Raw genomic sequence first — 20,782 nt, forward strand, 5'->3', positions numbered from 1 at the left:
GACTTCTATAGGGTAGCATCACTTTTAAATCAGTTCAGATTCTGGACAAAGATCCTTATTGCAAAACATTGAGCCAGATTTTCAAATTCAAATTTTCAAGGAAATGGTTAGTCCACAGAAGTGTGTATCTGCAAAAACCTCATTTGTATGCACATTTGGGACTCAATCCTATGTGGTACTGTGCACCCCCAGTTCCCACTAAGCAGCCAGATCGCCCATTACACACCTGGTTCCTGGCCTTCCACAATCCCAGTCGTTTGACATTTCAGAACATTGGCTACATACTGAGCTCCTTTTTCCTCTTCTGTGCTTGCTCCTTTTCCTACCCAGGTGTAGCCGGAGTTTGTTGGCAGTTTCAAAACAAAAACATCATTGGAGTTCAATGAAGTTGCATCAACATCAACCTAGATCAAGAGTGAGATTGTTTCATTCTTCTGATTTTTAAATAACCCACATATTCACCTTTCTGCATGCTGACGTAAAGCTGTAATACTGGTGTAAATCCAGAGTAACCGCACTGTCTGCTGTGGTGTTTCTCTAGATTTACACTGCTGTAGCTCGGTGTACTCTACACTGGAGCTGGAGCTGTAACTTCCATCCTGGTTAGACATAAGAACACTAGTTTTTATCCATCTATATAGCAGTGTAGCCATGGTGGCGCAGGCTAGCCACCCTCGGGCAGCTAGCCTGTCCTGCTGCAGCTATACTGCTATTTTTAGTGCACTAGTTTGATCAATATGCATATTGCTACCCAAAAAATTACACCTCCAGCTCCAGCACAGATGTACCCTTAGATTTCACTTGAAATTGATAATTAGCCTGAGAGAAGAATTTTAACTAGCTGCTTAGGGTAAGGAAGACAAGGTGGGTCAGGTAATATCTTTTAGTGGACCAGCTTCTGTTTGTGAGAGAGACAAGCTTTCAATCTTACAAAGAGCTCTTCTTCAGGTCTGGGTTCTGGTTAGGAAGAAACTTTCCATATGCTCAGCTTATTCTTTAAATTATCTATGGGGTTTCTTGCAACTGTCTCTGAAGAATCTAATACTGGCCACTGTCAGAGACATCATACTGGACTAGACCTGGAATGGCATCTGATCCAATCCAGAATGGGATCTCTTATGTTCCTATTCATACTATAACCATCAAACAGAAGTGATTTTAACACGCTTGCCAGTCTGGTACCCACTGCCACTGTACTTGTTACATGGGGAATGTTGTACTGAACAGGTGATTTTTACCTCCACAATCCTGGTGATGGATGACAGGTTCCTGCGAATCTGAAAGAGACGTTTGGGGGAAGAGGGTTTCTGACCTCCTTTCTTGGATGTTCCATCCTTGTAGACAATGAGTGGTTTCTTTTTAAACAAACTCAGCAAATGCGGAGGCTCTTTTCCTTGGGAGACCCGGATCTGTACAAATTTTAGAATGCAATATAGGAAAAGAAATTAAAGGATTTTATATTATTTTTGGCATGACTGAAGAGCACAGGTGACAATGGCTAACAGTGTAAATAGGTTAGCAACAATTACTAATGGTAAGCTGTCTCAGTTGATCTAAGCACACATGGCTTCAGAGGCATTGAAACTGCAGCATTCACGAACTGTTTTGCCACTCATGCTAATACTCATTCACAGTCAGACTAATATTTCTAACATAACATTGAGATTGGGATTTGTAGATTTATTTTCTAAGTGCTTAAAATTCTGACGGTTGACATCTACTTTAATAAGAAAACTGTTCCTTTTTGAAAAACATTGCTATTTTACAGAGGTTTTATGTAGGCATTTAATTCTCCTGGAAGACTCTGGTTCTGGAGTTTAGGGGATTTGTATCTAAATGAAGTAGGAAAAAAGGATTTCTCATCATAATCATTATTTCTAGGCCTGTATATCTGCATGAGGATGAAAAAAGAAGCATAAATCCACCTAGTGATGCATAACTAGGCTGACAACATAAACTTCCAGTGTATATGGAAAAAAATGGTATTTAAAACTGAACTGGCAAATGTCTCTGATTTTCAGGGCAACCTAATATAAAAATAACATTTATTACTGTACAGCAGAATTCTCTGTTTCTTCACTTTGGAAGAAACAAAAAGATGACAACTAAAGGCTACATTCTGCCCAGAGACGTTTTTCTGTTTTCTTTCCCTCTTGCAGTATACAAGAGAAGTATACATTAAGCATGGTTTGAAGTATACCACATATGTATCAAGTATGCATCAAAGGAATGCATGATGGAGGACAGAAGAGAAGGAAGGAGTAAAGAAAAGGGTGGGGAACAGGGAACTGGATAAACTCTTTCTTTAAAAAAAGAGCACTGCAGAAGAGAAGAGGGAGATGAGGGGAGAGAAAACAGCAAAGGAGACTACTTGGTGCAGGTGGCATGGGGAAGAAAACGCAATACTTCAGATGCCAGAAACACATCTACTTGGTGTTGTGAATGTGCTGAGAAACTAGCTTAGCCAGCAGTGGAAGTTTATATGCCCATGAGCAGGTCTGACACATTCCCTCAGAGATTGCAATGTACACAGAAACAGCTCCCCAACCCAAAGGTCCCCAAACATTTTTGGACGCGCATCCCTCTTGCCAGGGATGTGTCTTTCCAGGCACCATGGTTGGGAGCTGGGGCTGGGAGCGGGGCCGGGGGTGGGAATGGGACCAGAGCTCTGTTCAGGAGTCAGGGCTGGGAGCTTCAGTTGGGAGTGAAGCCATGACCGGGGCTGGAGCCGGAGCCGGGAGCCAGGGCCAGAGCTGCAGCTGGGGCCGCGGCTGGGAGCAGGGCCAGGAGCTGGGGGCACAGGCCAGAGCCAGGGCGGAGCTGGGGGCAGACAGGTGCTAGGTGGTACTCCCTCCCTGCCCCCTGCGGGGGCTGGTCCTGGCTGTCATGTCCCCCCGAAAGTTCCTCCGTGCCCCCCAGGAGGCCGTGCCACACAGTTTGGGGACCACTACCCTAACCTCTAGTTCTTGGCCTGAGCCTTCTGCTTTGAACCCTGGTGCCTCAGCCTACAAGATGGGTTCTCTGCCATTTGGGCCAGATGTCAGATTCCCTGCCTTCCCCCGACAGCTACTCCATGGCTTCCCCTCATCCCAGAAAAGGAAGAGAGGGAGGTAAAGGAGGAGCCCAGGGAAGGGAAAGTTGTTGAAAGAAGGGGAGCGGGAAAGAGCCTCAATACCAGCCCAGCACAACCCCCATCACTGCCTCCAGTAGCAGCAAAGAAGCAAACCACTCAGCACCACTGGTTGGAGGAAAGGCAGATGAGGAAGAGCTGGCGGCGGCTGAGGGGAGCCTGGCACTCGGACTCTGGGAGAAGAGCCTGTGAGGTGTTGGTGAGGAGCCTGTGTGAGAAGAGCATGTGTTGATGCACTGTGTGGCTGAGAACTGTCTGCCGGATAGTGTGTGTGGCTGCAAGTCAGCGCAGAAGAGCAAGGGGCTGCTTGTGTGGGCTACCCACAGCACCCAAGCTTGAGCAGGAGAGGAGCAGAGCCACTGCCAGGCTGCTGCTTCTCCTGTGCAGATGAGTGGGGAGAGGACAGGAAAGGATGGGGAACGGGCAGATCAGTGAGTGCATCGGAGCGAGGGAAGTCATCTGTGCCAGCAAAAGAGCTAGGAGTCCGGGGGAAGCAAGAAGCAGATTGTGACAGGATTGGGGCAGTGAACCCCTTACTCTGGCTGGATTGTGGGATTACAGTCCAACCCAAGGCAATCATTTTAACAACCAGGAATAAACTGGAGAAACATTTTGATCCCTTATTTTCCTTTTGCTCCCACTGTTGCAGGTGGCAGTAATGGTGGGCATGATCCCATTCCCTACCGGACAGTGAGATGACTGAATGAAATCAATTGCACCTGCTGCTATTTGTGGATTAAAAATCGTGGCAATTAGCTGCAGGTGCAAAAAGAGAGGCCACACTTTAAAAATATGACCCAAAGAACCTAACATGGCAAAGAGACACTATTAGGAAACATTCCAGAGGGGTAGCGTGTTAGTCTGTAGTCTGTTAGTCTGACGAAGTGGGTTGCAGCCCACTAAAGCTTATGCCCGCAGAAATTTGTTAGTCTTTAAGGTGCTACAGGACTCTCATTGTTTTTATTAGGAAATATGTGGCTGTAACTGAAGTTTCCGTGACTCTCTTTAGTGTAATATGGGCTGTGGTGCCATCTAATGTCCAAAAAGATGGTTACACTGGAAAATGCTACAAATTATGCTAAATATCATCTTACATAATAAGCTTTAGCATATATCTGTTGAAAGTAATTAGCTTTTAAATATTACAGTCATTGCAATTAGATGGCTCTCTATTAGCCTAATAAAAGAGTTAATCAATTATTCTGTAGTTAGCCTATTTAAAATGTATTTTAGGGAGGTTTCAACTAAGTAATCACATGGAGAGATTTTAACCCTCACTTAGTATGAGGTCAATAATAAACTGCTATTGATTTATCGTATAAAACTATCCTCTGCAATCTAAATGAATTATAAACATGAGAAAAAGGAGGGACCTTAGCACTTATAATTAAGGAATAGGAGTCAAACACTTTCCTGCTCTCATCCCCTGGCTAGTTACCCCCTTTCCCTCCATAGCCCTCCTCCTCCACCCTCACTCTCAAAGGAGAGCCCTCCCACTTCCTGGGCCTGATGGAATCACCTATCACCTGATGGAAGTGAAACCCTGTCCCAGTGGGCAGCAGATCTAACGCTCCCACCTGCTGTGCTTTCCCTGTTAGTCACCTCTTCAGCACAGAACTGTTTCTGGGTTCTGAGGTAGGGACCAGTGGGAGACAGAAGGCAGGATAGAATGAGAGAAGGCCAGAGGAGAAGGGGGTATTTTTAGCAGGGGAAAAGTGGGTCACATCAGAATTGCCCTTGCCCCAGCCACATCTCTTAGCAGCCTCTGTCCTCTCCTGCACACCACAATCCTTCAGATAAGCAGTTGTATCTGATATTTCATCCTGCTCTTCCATAGATGGGATCACTATCTTAGGGCCAGACTGTGACTGGCCTTTGTGCAGGTGCACAAGGGAGGAAAGGCACAAGTTACCTCCCGTACAAATGACAGGAATAAATGAGACCTTGAGGCACAATGCTTCATGGTGCTCTGCCAGTGGTGGTAAGTCTCTGTATCCCACCAATGTATGGCAGTACCTGAGTGACACAATTTGGCCCCTAGCAAGTCATCAGGTCTGACAAAGAGCAGCTCCCTAGGGTTAGCCATTCGCAGCAACTGCAAAAATGGCTTGAAGGTGGCTGGGGGAAACACTCTTATGCCCTTAGTAAATAGAAAGGCTCAAAGTGAGCTTCTAGGCAAGGAAACCTCCAGTAGAACAGCAGGTACATGATGAAGAGGTTTAGAATGGCTAAAATGGACGGACTGGGATGGGCTGGAAGGAGGAATTCTTTGACTTTATGCTGGAGAATTCTGTTACAAAGTGATCTGTGCTATTGACAAAGCAGGTATGAAAAACTAAAGGGCAAAGAAAACAAGCCCTTTCATTCAGGATTGTGGAGAATCTGAATTCCTTTTTACCTGTGATCTGATCACAGGTTTCTAGGGGAAAAAAAGGCCAATATATTAACAGAGTCCTAAAATGTGCTCCACAGCTTCACTTCCCCTGGTGAGAAAAATGATGATGTTTTAAAGGAAAACTAGGTCACATCTGTTCTTGAGAAAGACACAAACCTGGACTGCCTGTCCATTTAGTGACCGATCGAGCTGAACTGTCAGGAATGCTGATGCAGTCAGCTCGTCTTTTGTTGCATGTGCTCCTTGCCTGAAAGTGAAGAAGAAAGAAACAAAGCTGAAGTCCAGTTTCAAAATGATCCAGGCTATATATTTCAAGCAAACCACACAATACGTAAGTCAGATCCAACAGCCTTTATGCATGTATGGGACTGTAAAGAAAGGGCAGAGGAGAAGCAGTAGCGGTGAGCAGCAGAGACTGAGACTGAGACACCCCCAGAGTGCAGAGGTTACACTAGAAGTGTCTTGGAGGGGAGCCAGCTGCTTCCAAAAGGGGATTCTTACATGTACACAACCTGAAGCCAACAGGACAGTTTAGACCACACCACAAGACTCACTTATCTAGGCTCTCGATGCAGGTGCCAGTATCAGAGTGCATGGACAAGTTGGAATGACTGGGGGGTTGGGCGTGGGAGGTTTGCATTGGCACAGGCCAGAGAGTCTGTGTGTCTAGCTGGGCATGGAGGGCACTGTTTTGCTGAATGCTGTGCCAGGAAAAGGGAGTCTCTCTATCCCTGCTAGAGATCCTGACCTGCATCTATTCCTGGCTCTGCCTGGGTTACATAAAAAGTGTTGTTCTATTGTTAAGTATGGTGCTTATTCCAGGAGTTAACTCTGACCCCCTAGGAGGGAGGATTGGTGTTTGTGCAAGGACATGTGGCTGGGACCCGAGACCTCTTCCCCAACCCTGGGACCCTTGGACCCTCCCCTCCCCATCTCCCAATACATGTGAGTCAGACCACTGGTTTCAGCATATAAAGTCAGCATATAATACAACATCCATGAGCTGAAGATCAATGTGGACCAAACATACCATGTGTAGATGATCTGTCCTTTAGGATAAGTATAAAGTATAATATAGCAGTCACCACCAAAAAATTCTCCATATGTCTCAGGCTCCACTGGGATTCTGCCATTACTTTCGACGCGCCAGATCTAGGAAAGCACAGACATCATTGAAAAATACCGGAATTCATCAGCATTAGTCTTGAAACTGATTGCCAGGGAAGTGGTCAAGTGACTCACTGAGTTACCTTCTTGAGCAACACCTGTTTTCTGGCTCCAAAAACTATGTCAACCTAATTGTCATCAGACAAGATCAGGTGATTCTAAATGAAGGCGACTGAACTAGCTCGCAATGCGCTGGGCCCAGCACTGCCGACTAAATGAATGGTAGTGGGAAGTCAGTTAGAAAATATTGTGCTTCCATCTTGACATTTTGATGGCACATCATGTAATGTCACTTACACTAATCCATTCAAGCTCTTTTCTTTCCCATCATAGGTTAATGATACAACATTAATGAAATAGAATGATATGTAGCAATAGAACTAACAGGGAAAGGTACACTGCACTCCAGACAAGTACTCACTGCTGCATACATTATCCTCCACTTGATCCTGTATAGTTCGATTCTCTGTATAGAATGGTTCTCTTGAAATATATTGCTTCCTTTATACGATTAACGCTCATGACCTAAATTGCTGGAAGCTAAGAGAGCTATTCAGCAGGGGCCAAACCCAGGGCCCCAGTGGCCACCTCAAACAGCAGGCAGTACACTGAGTATTCACATAAGGAATCAGGGGAATACTCCCCACAAGCTGCAGAGCTATTCCGTTATATCAGCTCAATGGCTAAAATAGCCCTCTGTTTCTCCAACGTATCCTCACCATGGGGGCAAGGACTGGAGGATTTGCACAGTCATGTATGGAGCCCCCGCACTGTGCACATCTTGCCCTCTCCCAGTCCAGGCCCCATGACTGGGCAATGGAACCCAGTGATTCTGCTGCTGCGAGGGAGCTCTGTAGCCATGAAGGGAAGACTGCCTCCAGAGAACAAAGGTGGTATATGGAGGACTTACAGATATAGAGTGAATGGGTAAAATTCTCATTGACTTCTGTGGGTCAGGATTTCACCATATCCTTTAACAGGCAGTTGTCAAGTGGAGGAAAGGGAGAAGTGTCACTTTAGAATAAGTGTCATATTTAAAGTATTTCTTTTAAACATATTATGTATAGGTTTGGAAGGATCAGATTTTTATCAGTAGCCAGTCGATTTAACCATATGCACACAAACTGTCAAAACATTTCTGTCAATTATTATTGACATTTACAGATAGGCAAAGTAAGAAACATGATGCTTAAGAAATTATTAGAGTTTGATTTAAGGCTATTATGCTGTATGTTTTGACATGTAATGCTGATAATTTGTGTTTTAACAGGTTATACAAAACTTTAACTTTTTTAATCTCCACATCTACCGTTATCAAATAATTATCCAACCCTCCACAATAATTTCCAGCAATTGTGACAATTTAAATAGATAAAAATGAAAAAAGTTATTAAAACCCAATATTCTTGGCAACTATAAACATTAAAATAGATAAAAATTTGAAATGCTTAAAAAGAAACAGTGATATTCATTAAAATGATTTAAAAAAAAATCATCAAATTCCACTAAGCCTAATTACATAAGAGTAAGTTCAGAGTAAGAGCAGTTCTACTTTGTTATTTGTTCAGAGTGGTTAATATAGTATTTTTCATGGGTATCAAAGCACTTTACTGAAGAACAAACTGTATAGCACACAGATGACTCGGGGATTCATTCCCTCTCCACCAAAAGGCTCTTGAGATGTGAAGCTGCAGATTTTGCAACAACACAACCTGCAAAATAATAACTTTTCAAGTAAAAGTAACAAAAGAAATTAGATAGTTGAAATATATTTATTTTAAAATTATAAAATTACCTCCACTTCCCCCGAACCATCATCAATCATATTGTGCTGGACAGCCCTTTGTGGAGATTCATGTAACTTGGTAGCATCAAATTCAACCTGATCAATTTTAGCCACTCTCTCAGTGACACAAACTTTCCCGAAGCCTTCACTTTGATATTTATCCTTCCAGTCTCTGAAGAACTGTTTGAAGATTGGTGTTTCCCCTCCTTCTGGAAGAACTTGAATCTGCAGTTAAACAAGAAATGGGGGAGTGGAAAGCCAGAATGGTATTAATACTCTGACTTTAGTGGAGGAAAGTGGACTATTTTGGGTGGCCGATGATGGTTCATTGGTTACAAATTGTTTTGGGGTTTTTTTGTGGCCAGTTTTGAGACCTTCTCAAATGACACGTGGCCACCATGATGCAAGCTTTTCTTACCTCCAGTTTAGGATTATTGGTAATGTTCTCTCTCTGCAGGTAGCAAAAGAGTCTATCCAGAAATTAAAGCTAGCATTGCATGGAGCAATACACGTGCTGATCAAGACAGAGCATTGAGAACATATCACACCAGCTCTAAGCACTAAATATTGGCTGACTATCCCTTTCCAAACCCAATTCAAACTACTTCTAATTTACAAAGTCCTATATGGACTGGGCCTTGTTGCACAAATCAGGAAGATAACTACTATAATCAACTGGGCACAGTAGCTGACAGAACCGAGGGTCTACTTTGCAAGGTCCAGGGACAGAGCTTTCTTGGCAGAGGTCTTACAGCTGTGAAGTAAGCTTTTAAGGTATGATGCATGATCTCTTTCTTCACAGAGGAGTTTTTCTATAGGGAGGGATGAAGATGCCTGACTCCACTTGGAGTCAGATCCTTCAGGCAAGAAGCTGTGCTGGGGGGAGAGAGTGGAGAGCTAGGATCCTATTATGGGGCATTCCATATAAGATACATTTTTTGCTGCTGTTCTTGGTAATCTAAAAAAATGAAGGGTGGAACTGAAGCCAGGCACTGAATGAGCAAGGTTTGTACAAATTGTTTTTCTTCAAATGAATGAATAAGAAATTTTCTCCATTACTGATCCCTTTTACTGAATCTCCAAATTTTTGGAGAAGATTCACCCATCACTATTTATAGGCAATGTTAAGAGATTTATTTTGATCAACTACAAAAAAAAAAACACAACCCAGACCATAACAAAACAAGTGGTCAAACTGATTAATAGAACCACATGCACTTTCAACAATTCACCAATATTTTTTTTTTTAAAAAGCAGCATCTCTTGCATTATTTATCTCACAAACATACTGCACCTGGGTGTTGGCAGGGTAGTTCATTTGTTGTATGAATTGTTCAGCAGTCTTCATGGCTGCCTTTCTCTCATGTGGATTAGCATCTTTGCCTGATTAAAATAAACAGGATAAGATTTCAGCAGGGGAAAGGGAATATTCTCTCAAAAGGTGTAAAAGTAAACTCACGGGAAGGAGTTGCAAGTGAATGAGGTATCCTTCCGCATAATTCAGTCTTACACTTGGTTTGCCTCAGGGTTACACAATTACAGAACTAAAGTCTGCTAACAGAGCTAGGCAAAAAGATTCATACCACGTAAAACTGCAAAAAATTGGATTTCTACTGATTTTGAAAATGAATACAAATAATTTGCTCACTTTTTTAAAAAAAATGTATTTGTTTGCACTGATGGCTTGGGTCAAAATAATCAACTATCATGAGGTATGATGTGTTTAGAAAGACTGAGGCTGTCTTTGGAAAGACATCTTGCAAAAGCTCACTGGCTACTTGCATTTCTGGGGTGTGGGGGTGCGGTGTTAAATTAGGCTGCTTTCCACAACGGCCAAGCCCTTTAGTCATCAGCCCCCCTGTCCCATAACTGGATTAAATGAAACTCCCAGTTAGCCAGACTTTGACCCTGTCACATGCCATCACGGTTCTTCACATTGTTTCTTACAGGGTTCCAAAGATTTTCGAAGTCCCTGAAACACGCTCTGGAACGGCAATGTATCCTGATTCTGTTCCCCACAGTGACATCAATAATTGCACTCTAATGCTCATATCTGAGTCTACTGAGCTGTTCTGCTAGAGCCTCAATACATTTGATTTTGAATGAGACAGTTGCTGAAGCAATCTGTATAGCACTGCTTTAAAGCCATCTCCTCTGAATGCAGCTTTTGCAAGAGAGAAGGTGTGAAAGAGTGCATGGGGAAAAGGGTGCTCTCTCTTTAAGAGCCAGGCTGGAGCCTACAGAAATAGAGAGAGAAGTAGAAGCCAGAGAGCAACTGCAGGGGTGGCAGTTGCTCCCTGAGGCACCTGGAAACCACCCTACCCTGATTCAGAGAGTTGGGTGTGAACTGTAAGTTTGGGATTCTGGGAAATGATTATTTTAATGATTCTTGGACTGAGGGACTCTGTTGTAAAGATCCCTGACTTCTTGTACTCTTTGCTCTAATTGTCCCTGGGCTGAAGCCTTAGCAAAAGTTAATGTGTATTGACTTCCCCTTGCCTCTGGGCTGTTACAGTGGAATCTACTGCTGTTGTATTTCAGAAATTGCAGGTGGGACACACCCGAAGCACCACAGCAGGCTGCAAGTGACTGCCTGCATCTTTACAGAAGGTAATCTCTCCCCCAGCACAAGGGTGAGGACTGAGACAATAACAGACTCACTGGCTAATAAGGGTTATAACTTATTGTGTTGCTAACATAAGGCAACAAAGAGAGGAAGCTCAAAGCAGCACCAGCACACCTAAGGAGACATTTGCTGCTTCCCAAATGTTCTCTATTTAAAAAAATGTATTATTTCAAAAGCAATTTTATTAAGAATTGTGCTCCGTCAAAGAGCAGAGCACACTTTCTACTGGGTCTAATGGGAGCTCTGAAATCTGCCCAGCTACAAGGAGTTCACGTTTTCTTGATTTTCCAATACTATTCTATTACAGGGAAATGTGCTGTCATCGTAGCTCCAGACACTGATGCAAGCACCTACGCTGGCACGTAGAAATGTTTAAAACAAACAAAGAAGCACTGAAGTAATGATAAACACATGCTTTTAATGATGCGTAACATGCTGCTATTCTATGCAGTGCTGGCCTTACAACCTCCCACCCATATTTAACAATACTGTGTATGTGAGTGCGAGGTACAGCTTTAAATTCATTAGTAAGGATTCAGCCTCTTTGTCCCTGATCATGATGATTTGCTGCCCACAAACAAGGCTCTGCAGGATTCTTTATGCTTTCTTCATAACTGCTGTTCAGATCTTAGGCACCAAGTTGATAAACACCCAAAGTATATAGGCTGGACCCAATCCTTGCAAACCCGTACTCATGTGAGCAGTCCTTTTCCACCGACCAAACTGAGAAAGGACTGAGAAAGGACAGGTGAGAAAGACTTTGTAGGATGCTGTGCACAGACAGTACGTAGCCCTTCTACTTACCCATATGTGCTGTGTGCATTCCCCAAGTTGTGGCAGCATTGGTTCATGTGCAAATTCCCCTCATCACTGAGAAGCAGTGAGGGTCTCTTCTCTTACCTTTCCACACAAAGATCTTTCTTGCAGCACCATTGTCCAAAATGAAACACTCTTCAGACAAAAGCATAGCCCTCAAGAAGGGGTTTTCCTCTGCAACCACTGACACCTTCATGGACCCACTTGCATCTGACACCTGAAAAAGCAGCAATTTCAAATCTAGATCAACCCCAGCTTTCACACTCAGATCAGTTTCCTCTCCCCAAACTACATTAGCTATTGCTTTACCAGTCCTGTATAAATGACTTCATATATTCTGTACATTACTGGAAAGCTGTGACAGCTAATGAGAACTTTTTAAAAAATTGTTTCATTTCACTTTACGTCCAACAGAGGGAGCTACGCTATTAGCTTTGTGTTTTTTATTTGCTTCCTTTCTCACAATCTTGTTAATAAATCACTTTCTACCCCACCCCTGCTCAAATCCATGTTCTAGGAATACCTTATATAATTAAAATATGCAGATCCTTCATAATTGATAATTGTGGCTAAAACACCTACACATGAATTACTCTTATGCAATGGGAATTAGTCATTTAAAGCCTGATCTAGCTACTAATTCACACCCACAATGTGTGCCCACAACTAACTGCAGGTACAATCACTTACTTGCAGGTTCAAAAAGTGAGACTGACTTAAAGACCCTCCCTAACAGAGCCACAGTTTTGAATAGCATGGTTAAAAAAAATTTCCTAGACCAAATCCTTGGCTACTGTTAATCATTATAGCTCTATTGAATTTAACTGAGCTATATTGACTTATAAGAGTGACAGTAAGCTAATGGAAATAACAGGTGTCTACAGCCTAAAAAACGAGTTTAGCATACAGGGGATATTGCATGTCTGAATGTCACTCTTTTCAGTATATCTAGCTACAAAGAACTAGAAAGATTCAGTGCATACCATGTACAGTTTAGCTATTCTCCTGTTTGTGATATCAGCTGCCTCATCATCATGATCATCACTCTCACGAAGTAGCGTCTTAGTCCCTAAAACCTGCACACCAGAAGAAAAACAAGTTCACTGCAAAGGCAACATGGGTTGCTTAGTAAAGATACTTACATATTTTTAATGTCTGGTAATTCAGCAATTAGACTGGATCACCTCGATACATTATTATGCACAAATATAAATCCCATCTGTTGGCTGGCTTATTTGCAGACATATAGGTATGTTCAAGCAACTGTGCCAGATTTGCAGCACTATGGTACACTGCTACGTGCCGTCTTTCCTACATGCCAGTTCCTTGGTTTCGGATACCTTGGGAAGTGGATTCATTCAAAGAGCCACGCCACAAAATAATTAAGACACAACTTCATTTTTGACATTCTTGCTGCTTTCTGTTTGTTTCCCTACATTTCTGTTTTTGTCATTCATGCTTTGGCATTGCCAGGCACTGAGGAGACCCTAGTATTTGGGGATGGGGAGGGTCTGAGACAGGTCATGTCAATAGAGCTAGTTGAGAATTTCCCAATTAAATGCTTGGGGTTTTTTTTTTAAATCAGAAAACGTAGATTCGTTGAAACAAAAAATATTTGTGAGAAAGAGTCAGTTTCAATGAATCTCCGATTCAAAGAATTTTGGGGGGCAAAAAAAAATTAATTAATTAAATTTTAAAAAAAACCTTCAAATTTCTTGTTTCAACATTTTCCAAAAGAAAGCTTCATTTTTCAAGTCAAAATGACTTTTCATTGCAAAATTCTAGTTAATTTGTACTAAGAAGGGTTACAAAAATTTAAAAAGGCCAAAACTGAAACAAAACATTTTGAAATTATCTAAACAAAATGTTTCAATTGATCCAATTATTTTTCAGATTATTAGTTTGTGAAAACTTTCAAGATTTCATTTTTTGTCCTATTTTAGGATGGATTCAAAATTTCAAAATCTCAAATGCTCTCACGGGATGAGAAACCTGTTACCCAACCAGCTCTATTATCCAGCTGACCACAAGTACTTTTAAGTGGCCAGTTTTATACTGGAGATAGCTTTACACTAATTTGACATTAAAACAAATTCACAATGCTACATTAAAAGTTAAATGTCAAGGTATTAACTGAGAGAAACAAGACAGGTGAGGTAATGTCTTTTATTGGACCCACTTCTGTTGGTAGAAGGTACAAGCTTTTGAACTTCACAGAATTCTTCTTCAGGTCTGGGATTGTTGTAACCATGTTGGTCCCAGAATATGAGAGACACAAGGTAGGTGAGGTAATATCTTTTACTGGACCACCTTCTGTTGGTGGAAGGTACAAGCTTTGGAAGGTCCCCAGACCTGAAGAAAAGCTCTGTGAAGCTCAAAAGCTTGTACTTTGTACCAACAGAAGCTGATCCAATAAACATTATTACCTCACCTACCTTGTCTCTCTCATATCCTGGGACCAACATGGCTACAACTACACTACAGGTATTAACAGGCTTTTTAATGGATTGTCAGACCCTCTTCCTAAAAATCCTCATTTTAATGATAAGATTTTTCCTTTTTGATTCACATATGGCCAAATCCAGCAAGCCTTATTCATGCAAATTTCAACAGGATTTTGTCTTTCCGGGCACCAGGATCTGGCTTAATATCAAATATGAGATCAGTAGAAAACTTCTCTGTTTACAGAGTAGATTTGCATAGAGCCATACAGTCCCATGTTAAAACACTGTAAATATTTGATTACAGGGACGTGACACGAAGCACACAATTGCAAAGAGTTCAGAGGAAAATATACCTTAAATGTTTAATAAAAATTGTCAGCCATCTGAGGGAGTTCCTAGCTTGTCAATATCAGGTAAACTGGATGTGATGGTTCCAGGTTAACCTCAAGTAGTTCACTTCTAACTTGGTAAAAACCAAGAAAACAATGCCCTCAACATTTAAGAGAGATGTTCCCATTAGTGTTTCAACAGCTAATAGCGTTCACGCTATGCATTTACACTGGCTGCAGATTTAATTATATTTAAGGTAATTATGAGTAAATTTTCAGATTGGTGTAAAGGCCATGTAGCTGAATGATTCATTATAGTCAATCAGAATATACGGCAACAACCCAAAGAATTGCTTTGAAAATGCTCCCTATCATGTGCTTTCAAATTAAGTTGTAGCCATTCAAGGTACAAAGCCCCAACAGACTATGACCATTGGCTTTTTTATAGAAAGGTCAGACAACACCCTGACAGTAGGTACTTTTCTTTATTTAAGCAGATATGGGGTATATTCGAGGCTATATAATATTGATATGTCTATGAAGATCTAGAGGATGAAGTACTCATATTAATAAAATTTCCTTCTACCCACTGAAATTTGATAATAAAGGGCTCTTCAATCTAGCAGACAAAGAACAAGAACCAGTGGCTGGAAGCTGAAGCAAGACAAATTCAGCCTAGAAATAACATGCAAATAATAGTGAGGGTAATTAACCATTGGAACAATTTAGCAATGGTTGTGGTGTATTCTCCATCATTGGCAATTTTTAAACCATGAGTGGATGTTTTTCTAAAATATATACTCTAGTTCAAATTGGAATTAATTCAGGGAAATCATCTGGCCTGTGCTATACAGGAAGTCAGATTAGATGATCACAGTGGTCCCTTCTTGCTTTATAATCTATGACCAGTATAAGGTCTTTATCATGCTATACCTATGTCCATGCTATAGATTATAATATTATAAATATTTTGGCTTAAAAAAAAAAAAAAAAAAAAAATCACCCCCCCCCAACCAAAACAGTTATATTGATACAAAATCTATATGGAGACCAGACCCAAAACAACTTTATAACGTTTTACTTGGTCTACAATAATTAGATGAACCATGTTTATATCAGGTTCACAGGACCTAGCTCCCTAACAGGGTTAACGTCTGGTGTTGACAGAGCCATACAGTGCCTGCCCCCAATCATCTCCTTTATTGCTCCAGGGAACTGAAAATGGAAGGAAAAAATCCTTTGCAAAGTCAGCTGAGTGGGAATCATTTAATATGATGTTATAAAAATGATAAAATTATCACTAAAATAACAAAGCCTGTACTGAATGTTGGTGTACCAGAGATAACAGGTTAGTCAGAATTCTTATATAATTATATTTGCATATGGTTGGCTAGAGTGCTATTCCACATCATTCTTTGCCTTTTTGTAGCTGTACTCTCTGTGATGTACATTAAAAGGAAAACTAGTCATGCCACTGAGGTTATACCAGCTGCAGGGAAAGGGCTATCTCAGGCCATTGATCTTTCAGCAGAGCTCCCCAGTGAAGTCACTGAAGTAAGTGGGGAATTTTTTATGGCCTCGGTTTACGCATGTTTCCGATTTTGTCGTGAAACCTGTGACAGCAAACTCTTACACAAGCAGTCCTGCTGACCTTTGCAAGATTGGGCCTTATTGTTGGAACTGAAGCCCCATAATCCTTACCTGACACCACACCTACAGTGGAATTCACTAACTCTTCACTCTTTTTGCGGTAACATAGAAAGGAATTTACAATTGAAGGATAGGACAGATAAACAAGGAAGTAAGAATCACCTGAAACAATATGTCAGGCAAAGGTTAATTTAGGGCAATCTGCAATGGCCAAATCAGTCTTGTGTTGCTGAATTTGATTACACTAGCACTATAACAATATTCGTGTTTCTTTTTACTACTGATAATCAGGCAGGTGTTCTGGGGCTGAAGCTGAGCTGTTTGTTATGGCTGTGAGCCAAAGTACCATATCTCAGAAAACCCAAATTCCATTCTTACATGTAGAAATTAATTTACTATCCAAAGAGCAAGATAAAGAAAAAGAAGCCAGATAATTTGCATATTTGTCTCATGGTTTTGATGATGGTTTTACTGCTTTATGCCTTTTGAAAACAAACAGGAGGAGTTGAGTTTATTTTCTTGCCTAACTCGCTGACACAAGGAGTTACTGCCATTTCCCAGTCTCTGTGTGAACTCATCAGCACTCACAGGGTTGTGTGTTAATCTCCTAAATAGAGAGGAGGCCTGTTACAGAGAATGTCTCTCTACAATAAAAATCACCTCAAATCTCAATTCAACTCCAGCACTTGCCATTGAGACAAACCCTCATTGCAGTGAACCCACACCTGCTACAATGAATAATTGCTCAGGGCTAGATGGTTCCTATCTCTAACATGGCCACTGAGGGGAGTAAGAACTCTACCCCTTTCCCTGTGTGACCAGACTAAGGGTTTGTCTACACTAGAAACATAAGTCGACCTAATATAGCGTCCGCAGTGTCCACTCTACCCTCCTTGGATCCGTGGTGCACATCCTCACCAGAAGCACTTCTATTGATCTAAGAGAGGCAGTGTGGGGAGCTGAGAGCCCGGTCTCAGCCTCCCAGGCTTCTTGCACTAGCTCCTAGATGGGAGAGGGCTCTGAAGTCACCCGGGTTTTTCACCCGGGCTCCCAGATGGGAGCGGGACCCAGCTGCCCAGTTCTCCAGGGGAGCGGGAGGCCACCGGGCTCTAGCTGTCCAGATTTCTTGTCAATTTCAAGGCTCCTGCTCCTGTAGGGGATGCAGTGTCTACACAGATACTGCATCACCCTAACTACACCTACCTAAGCCTTATGTTTCTTGTGGAGGTGGAGTTATTATATTGGCGGAGGAAGGCTGTAGTGTAGACACTGACATTAGGCAGCTTATGTCGACCTCACTTTGTAGTGTAGATCAGCCCTAAGGCTGCCCAGATTACAACTCTGAGCCTGGGAGCAGAGGAGAGATGGCTTGTCCTATGCTCTTTTGCCCCTACTGCAAACCAAGAGGTGAGGTAATGCGGAGAGGGGGTTCAGCCATGGCTTCTTCCCAAAAAGGGATGTGGTAACTTACCTCCCCCTCCACCCGCTCCAGAGCAAAGAGGAAGCAGGGGCGAAATGGTGATCCTGAGTCACTATTCCTTCAGGTCTCTGGGGTCAGCACAGGGACACTGGACCAGTACAAAAGTAATAATAAATAACTCACTCTATTTCCATGACTAAGGTGTCCCTTTGCACACAAATCAGAGGGAAACTGCTCTCCTCTGTTAAAGGGCTAGTTGAGCCATTAGGCTCAGCCCAGAGTAAGGGGGCAGGAGAGTAGTTAGCTGCACTGCCCCAGAAGCAGATCTGGAAAGGAAATAAGCCGCAGTCACAATTTTTCCTCTGCTGCCAACTTGTTCTAAGGGAGCAGTGTGTAAATTTCTGGGCTACTCTGGCCAGTGAGTAGGGGAGCATAGCCCAGGCTCCTCCCACCACCTGCCTCTCTCCCCCGCCCTCCCCCATTCACCTGCTTGTAGCAGATGCAGGCTAAGAAAGAATGAAAGAAGCATGCCAGGAGCCTACCATGTTTGGGGATGAGCTACAGTGCCACTCATGGATGTGCCACTATAAGGGCCAAGGTCCTAAAGATCCATAGGAAATGCTTAAAGATCACAAAGTAGCACCAAGTTTTAAGGGCCAAAGACGACAGAAGAAAGCAAGAAGCCCTTTTTCTCCCAACTACCTCCATCCCTTGTCAGGCAGCACTTCCAAATGTGGCCACTATTGCTGCTGCTGCCATCATTTACTGCCCAGAGGGGGACCGGGTTGAGTGGCTGTAGGACTGCATTGCAGCAATGACGGACAGTGTGCTCACTTGGAGTCATTTTCACTTTCTAGTTCTCAGGCATTAGCAGAAACACAGCAGGGAAATGTTTTGATACCAACGAAAACCTCTTTTGACATTGGATGGTCAAGTCAGGAATAGCAGTATAAGTCTGTTTGACTGGTTATCCACTGAGAAAGTTACAGTCATTGGGACTGCAAATAGATTCATGTCCTTGGAGAAAGGGAGGCAGGCTCAAGGTAAGCAAGCTTTGCTAAACCGCCTCATAGATATCAAGTTCTGATTGCAATTATGTATCAGTGGTAATCACAGCAGCAGCAGACTTCCTCAGGTCTGCACCTCTACCAGGACACCAGAGACCTCCCATCAACCTTACTGGAGGTTGAGAATAAGGGGAAGGAAATATAAAAAGGATTTCTGATATTTAAATTACATGCTACATTTTTACATATTTCAAACATAAATCATAATTAGATTTATAGTGCTATGCTTCACTTCCTAAAAGTGGGGCACTCTGCTTTGGCAGCTTTCCATCAAACAATACTTTACAGCTTGGCAAACATATTGTACAGGGTAAATTGAATATAAAGCCTTTATTGTTCTGAAGTGGTAAAACATATTATAATTAGTTTGCAAAATACTCTAAAAACAGACCTCAGGTAACATTTTCAAAAACAACTAAGTGACTTAGGATCCTAAGTATCGTTTTCAGAAGTGACTTAGGGAAAGATTTTTAAAGGTATTTACATACTTAAATAGGCATCTAGGTACTTTTGAAAATAGGCAGATAGGCATCTGGGCACTTTTGAAAATCCCACTAGGCATCTTTAAGCACATAAATATACCTTTTTAAAATCTGACCCTAAGTCCCTTTTTCAAATGGAACTTAAGGCACCTTTGAAAATTATCCCCCTAGTTACTTAAAAATAAATTTTTCTTTATTTAGTGATAAGTGGATGCTCAGTTTTAAAGCAATAATGCGCAGATAATAAACCAAAGCTTTTTTTTTTTTTTTGAGATAGCCCTACCATTTCCTTGAATGCATGCAACTTCCTTTGTTTTTCTCTGCTCTCAAATAACCACACTTAGGGACTCCTTTGTCATGCCTGCACTCTTTTTAAATTCTCACGGAAGAAAGTTTTATCTTGGCACTCAGCTGTTCTTGTTCTGTTCCAGCTAATCACATTGCAAATATTTATGTTCACCGTTTATGCCAATGTGGGATGCTCCTAGGGTGAGCAAGTGTGAAAAAATGGGACAGAGGTGGGGGTAATAGGCACCTATATAAGAAAAATCCCGAAATAACAGGGCTGTCCCTATAAAATCAGGATATCTGGTCACCTTAGATGCTCCAGTTGGTAATAGCTCATAGCCTGGGTGTCGTATCAAAGCTCCTAAGAGGAGAAAAGGGAGCACAGGAGAGAAATTAAGACCTCTGATACCAAAATATTTTCCATCCTCTTGGGGATTATTTGCTCAGAATTGCAAGGAAAGTTCAAAACATTTTACATCAGAGAACCGAGCTCATATCAATCTGCAGTAGAGCAGGAAATTTTCCCCCTCTCTTCCCCCACCTGACCACAGAATTAATTAGGGTCAGATTATGTTTCCTACCAATGCCAGGAGCAGGACACAATAAAAATCCAAGTGTGGCCTCCTGGGGACACAGATAACTTAATGGCAGAGAGATGAGCCCTGCACCCTTCCACCTCATCACAGTCTGCTGAGCTGACAGCACCACAGGGGAGAGTGACACTTCCCAGGGTCACTGGGCTGTGCGGCACCTCGCTACCACCTGCCCTTAGCATGAAGAAGCGCTGTCTGTGCCTGCCGTTGGTCAGTTCCCTGAAACCCCCAGCTATTAGCAACACAAGCATCGCCCTCCAGGCCTCCACAGCCTGCGATCTATCTATACAGGTTAGCAGGAGGCACACACCAACCCGCAAATATCCCCCTGCAGTGTCCAGCCGCTAACCCACTGAACCACAGAATTGTCAGCTGAGCTCTTCTCAAAGGCTCGGTGCACCACAGCTCACCAGTCACCTCTCAGTCCACAGCTCTGCTTAGCTCATCGCACTTAGATTAGTTTATAGTGGAAACGAACAGAAGTGTTTTTGACAAGGAAAAGAGATGCAAATGATAGCAAGCAGAAATATTGGAAACAAAGCATTACATAAATCACATATATAGTTCATTTAAATTCATATTTAAACAG

At 42.3% G+C, this 20,782-nt stretch overlaps 1 protein-coding gene across 1 annotated transcript in view; it reads right to left on the reverse strand.

Moving 5' to 3' along the window:
• SCIN (scinderin) overlaps positions 1 to 20,782 on the reverse strand; it is a 72,263-nt gene that overhangs the window by 6,431 nt on the left and 45,050 nt on the right. Inside the window, exons 5-12 of the mRNA XM_067562125.1 lie at positions 12,904 to 12,996; positions 12,005 to 12,137; positions 9,773 to 9,861; positions 8,488 to 8,703; positions 6,556 to 6,677; positions 5,682 to 5,772; positions 1,239 to 1,409; positions 227 to 404 (exon numbers count right to left, since the gene is read on the reverse strand). Coding sequence (XP_067418226.1) covers positions 227 to 404; positions 1,239 to 1,409; positions 5,682 to 5,772; positions 6,556 to 6,677; positions 8,488 to 8,703; positions 9,773 to 9,861; positions 12,005 to 12,137; positions 12,904 to 12,996 — 1,093 coding nt within the window. The remainder of the gene's footprint in view (positions 1 to 226; positions 405 to 1,238; positions 1,410 to 5,681; positions 5,773 to 6,555; positions 6,678 to 8,487; positions 8,704 to 9,772; positions 9,862 to 12,004; positions 12,138 to 12,903; positions 12,997 to 20,782) is intronic.

The sequence above is a fragment of the Emydura macquarii genome, unplaced genomic scaffold (assembly GCF_026122565.2).
Source record: "Emydura macquarii macquarii isolate MOO-44397 ecotype Brisbane River unplaced genomic scaffold, CSIRO-AGI_Emac_v2 contig_2422, whole genome shotgun sequence".
Lineage (NCBI taxonomy): Eukaryota > Metazoa > Chordata > Testudines > Chelidae > Emydura > Emydura macquarii.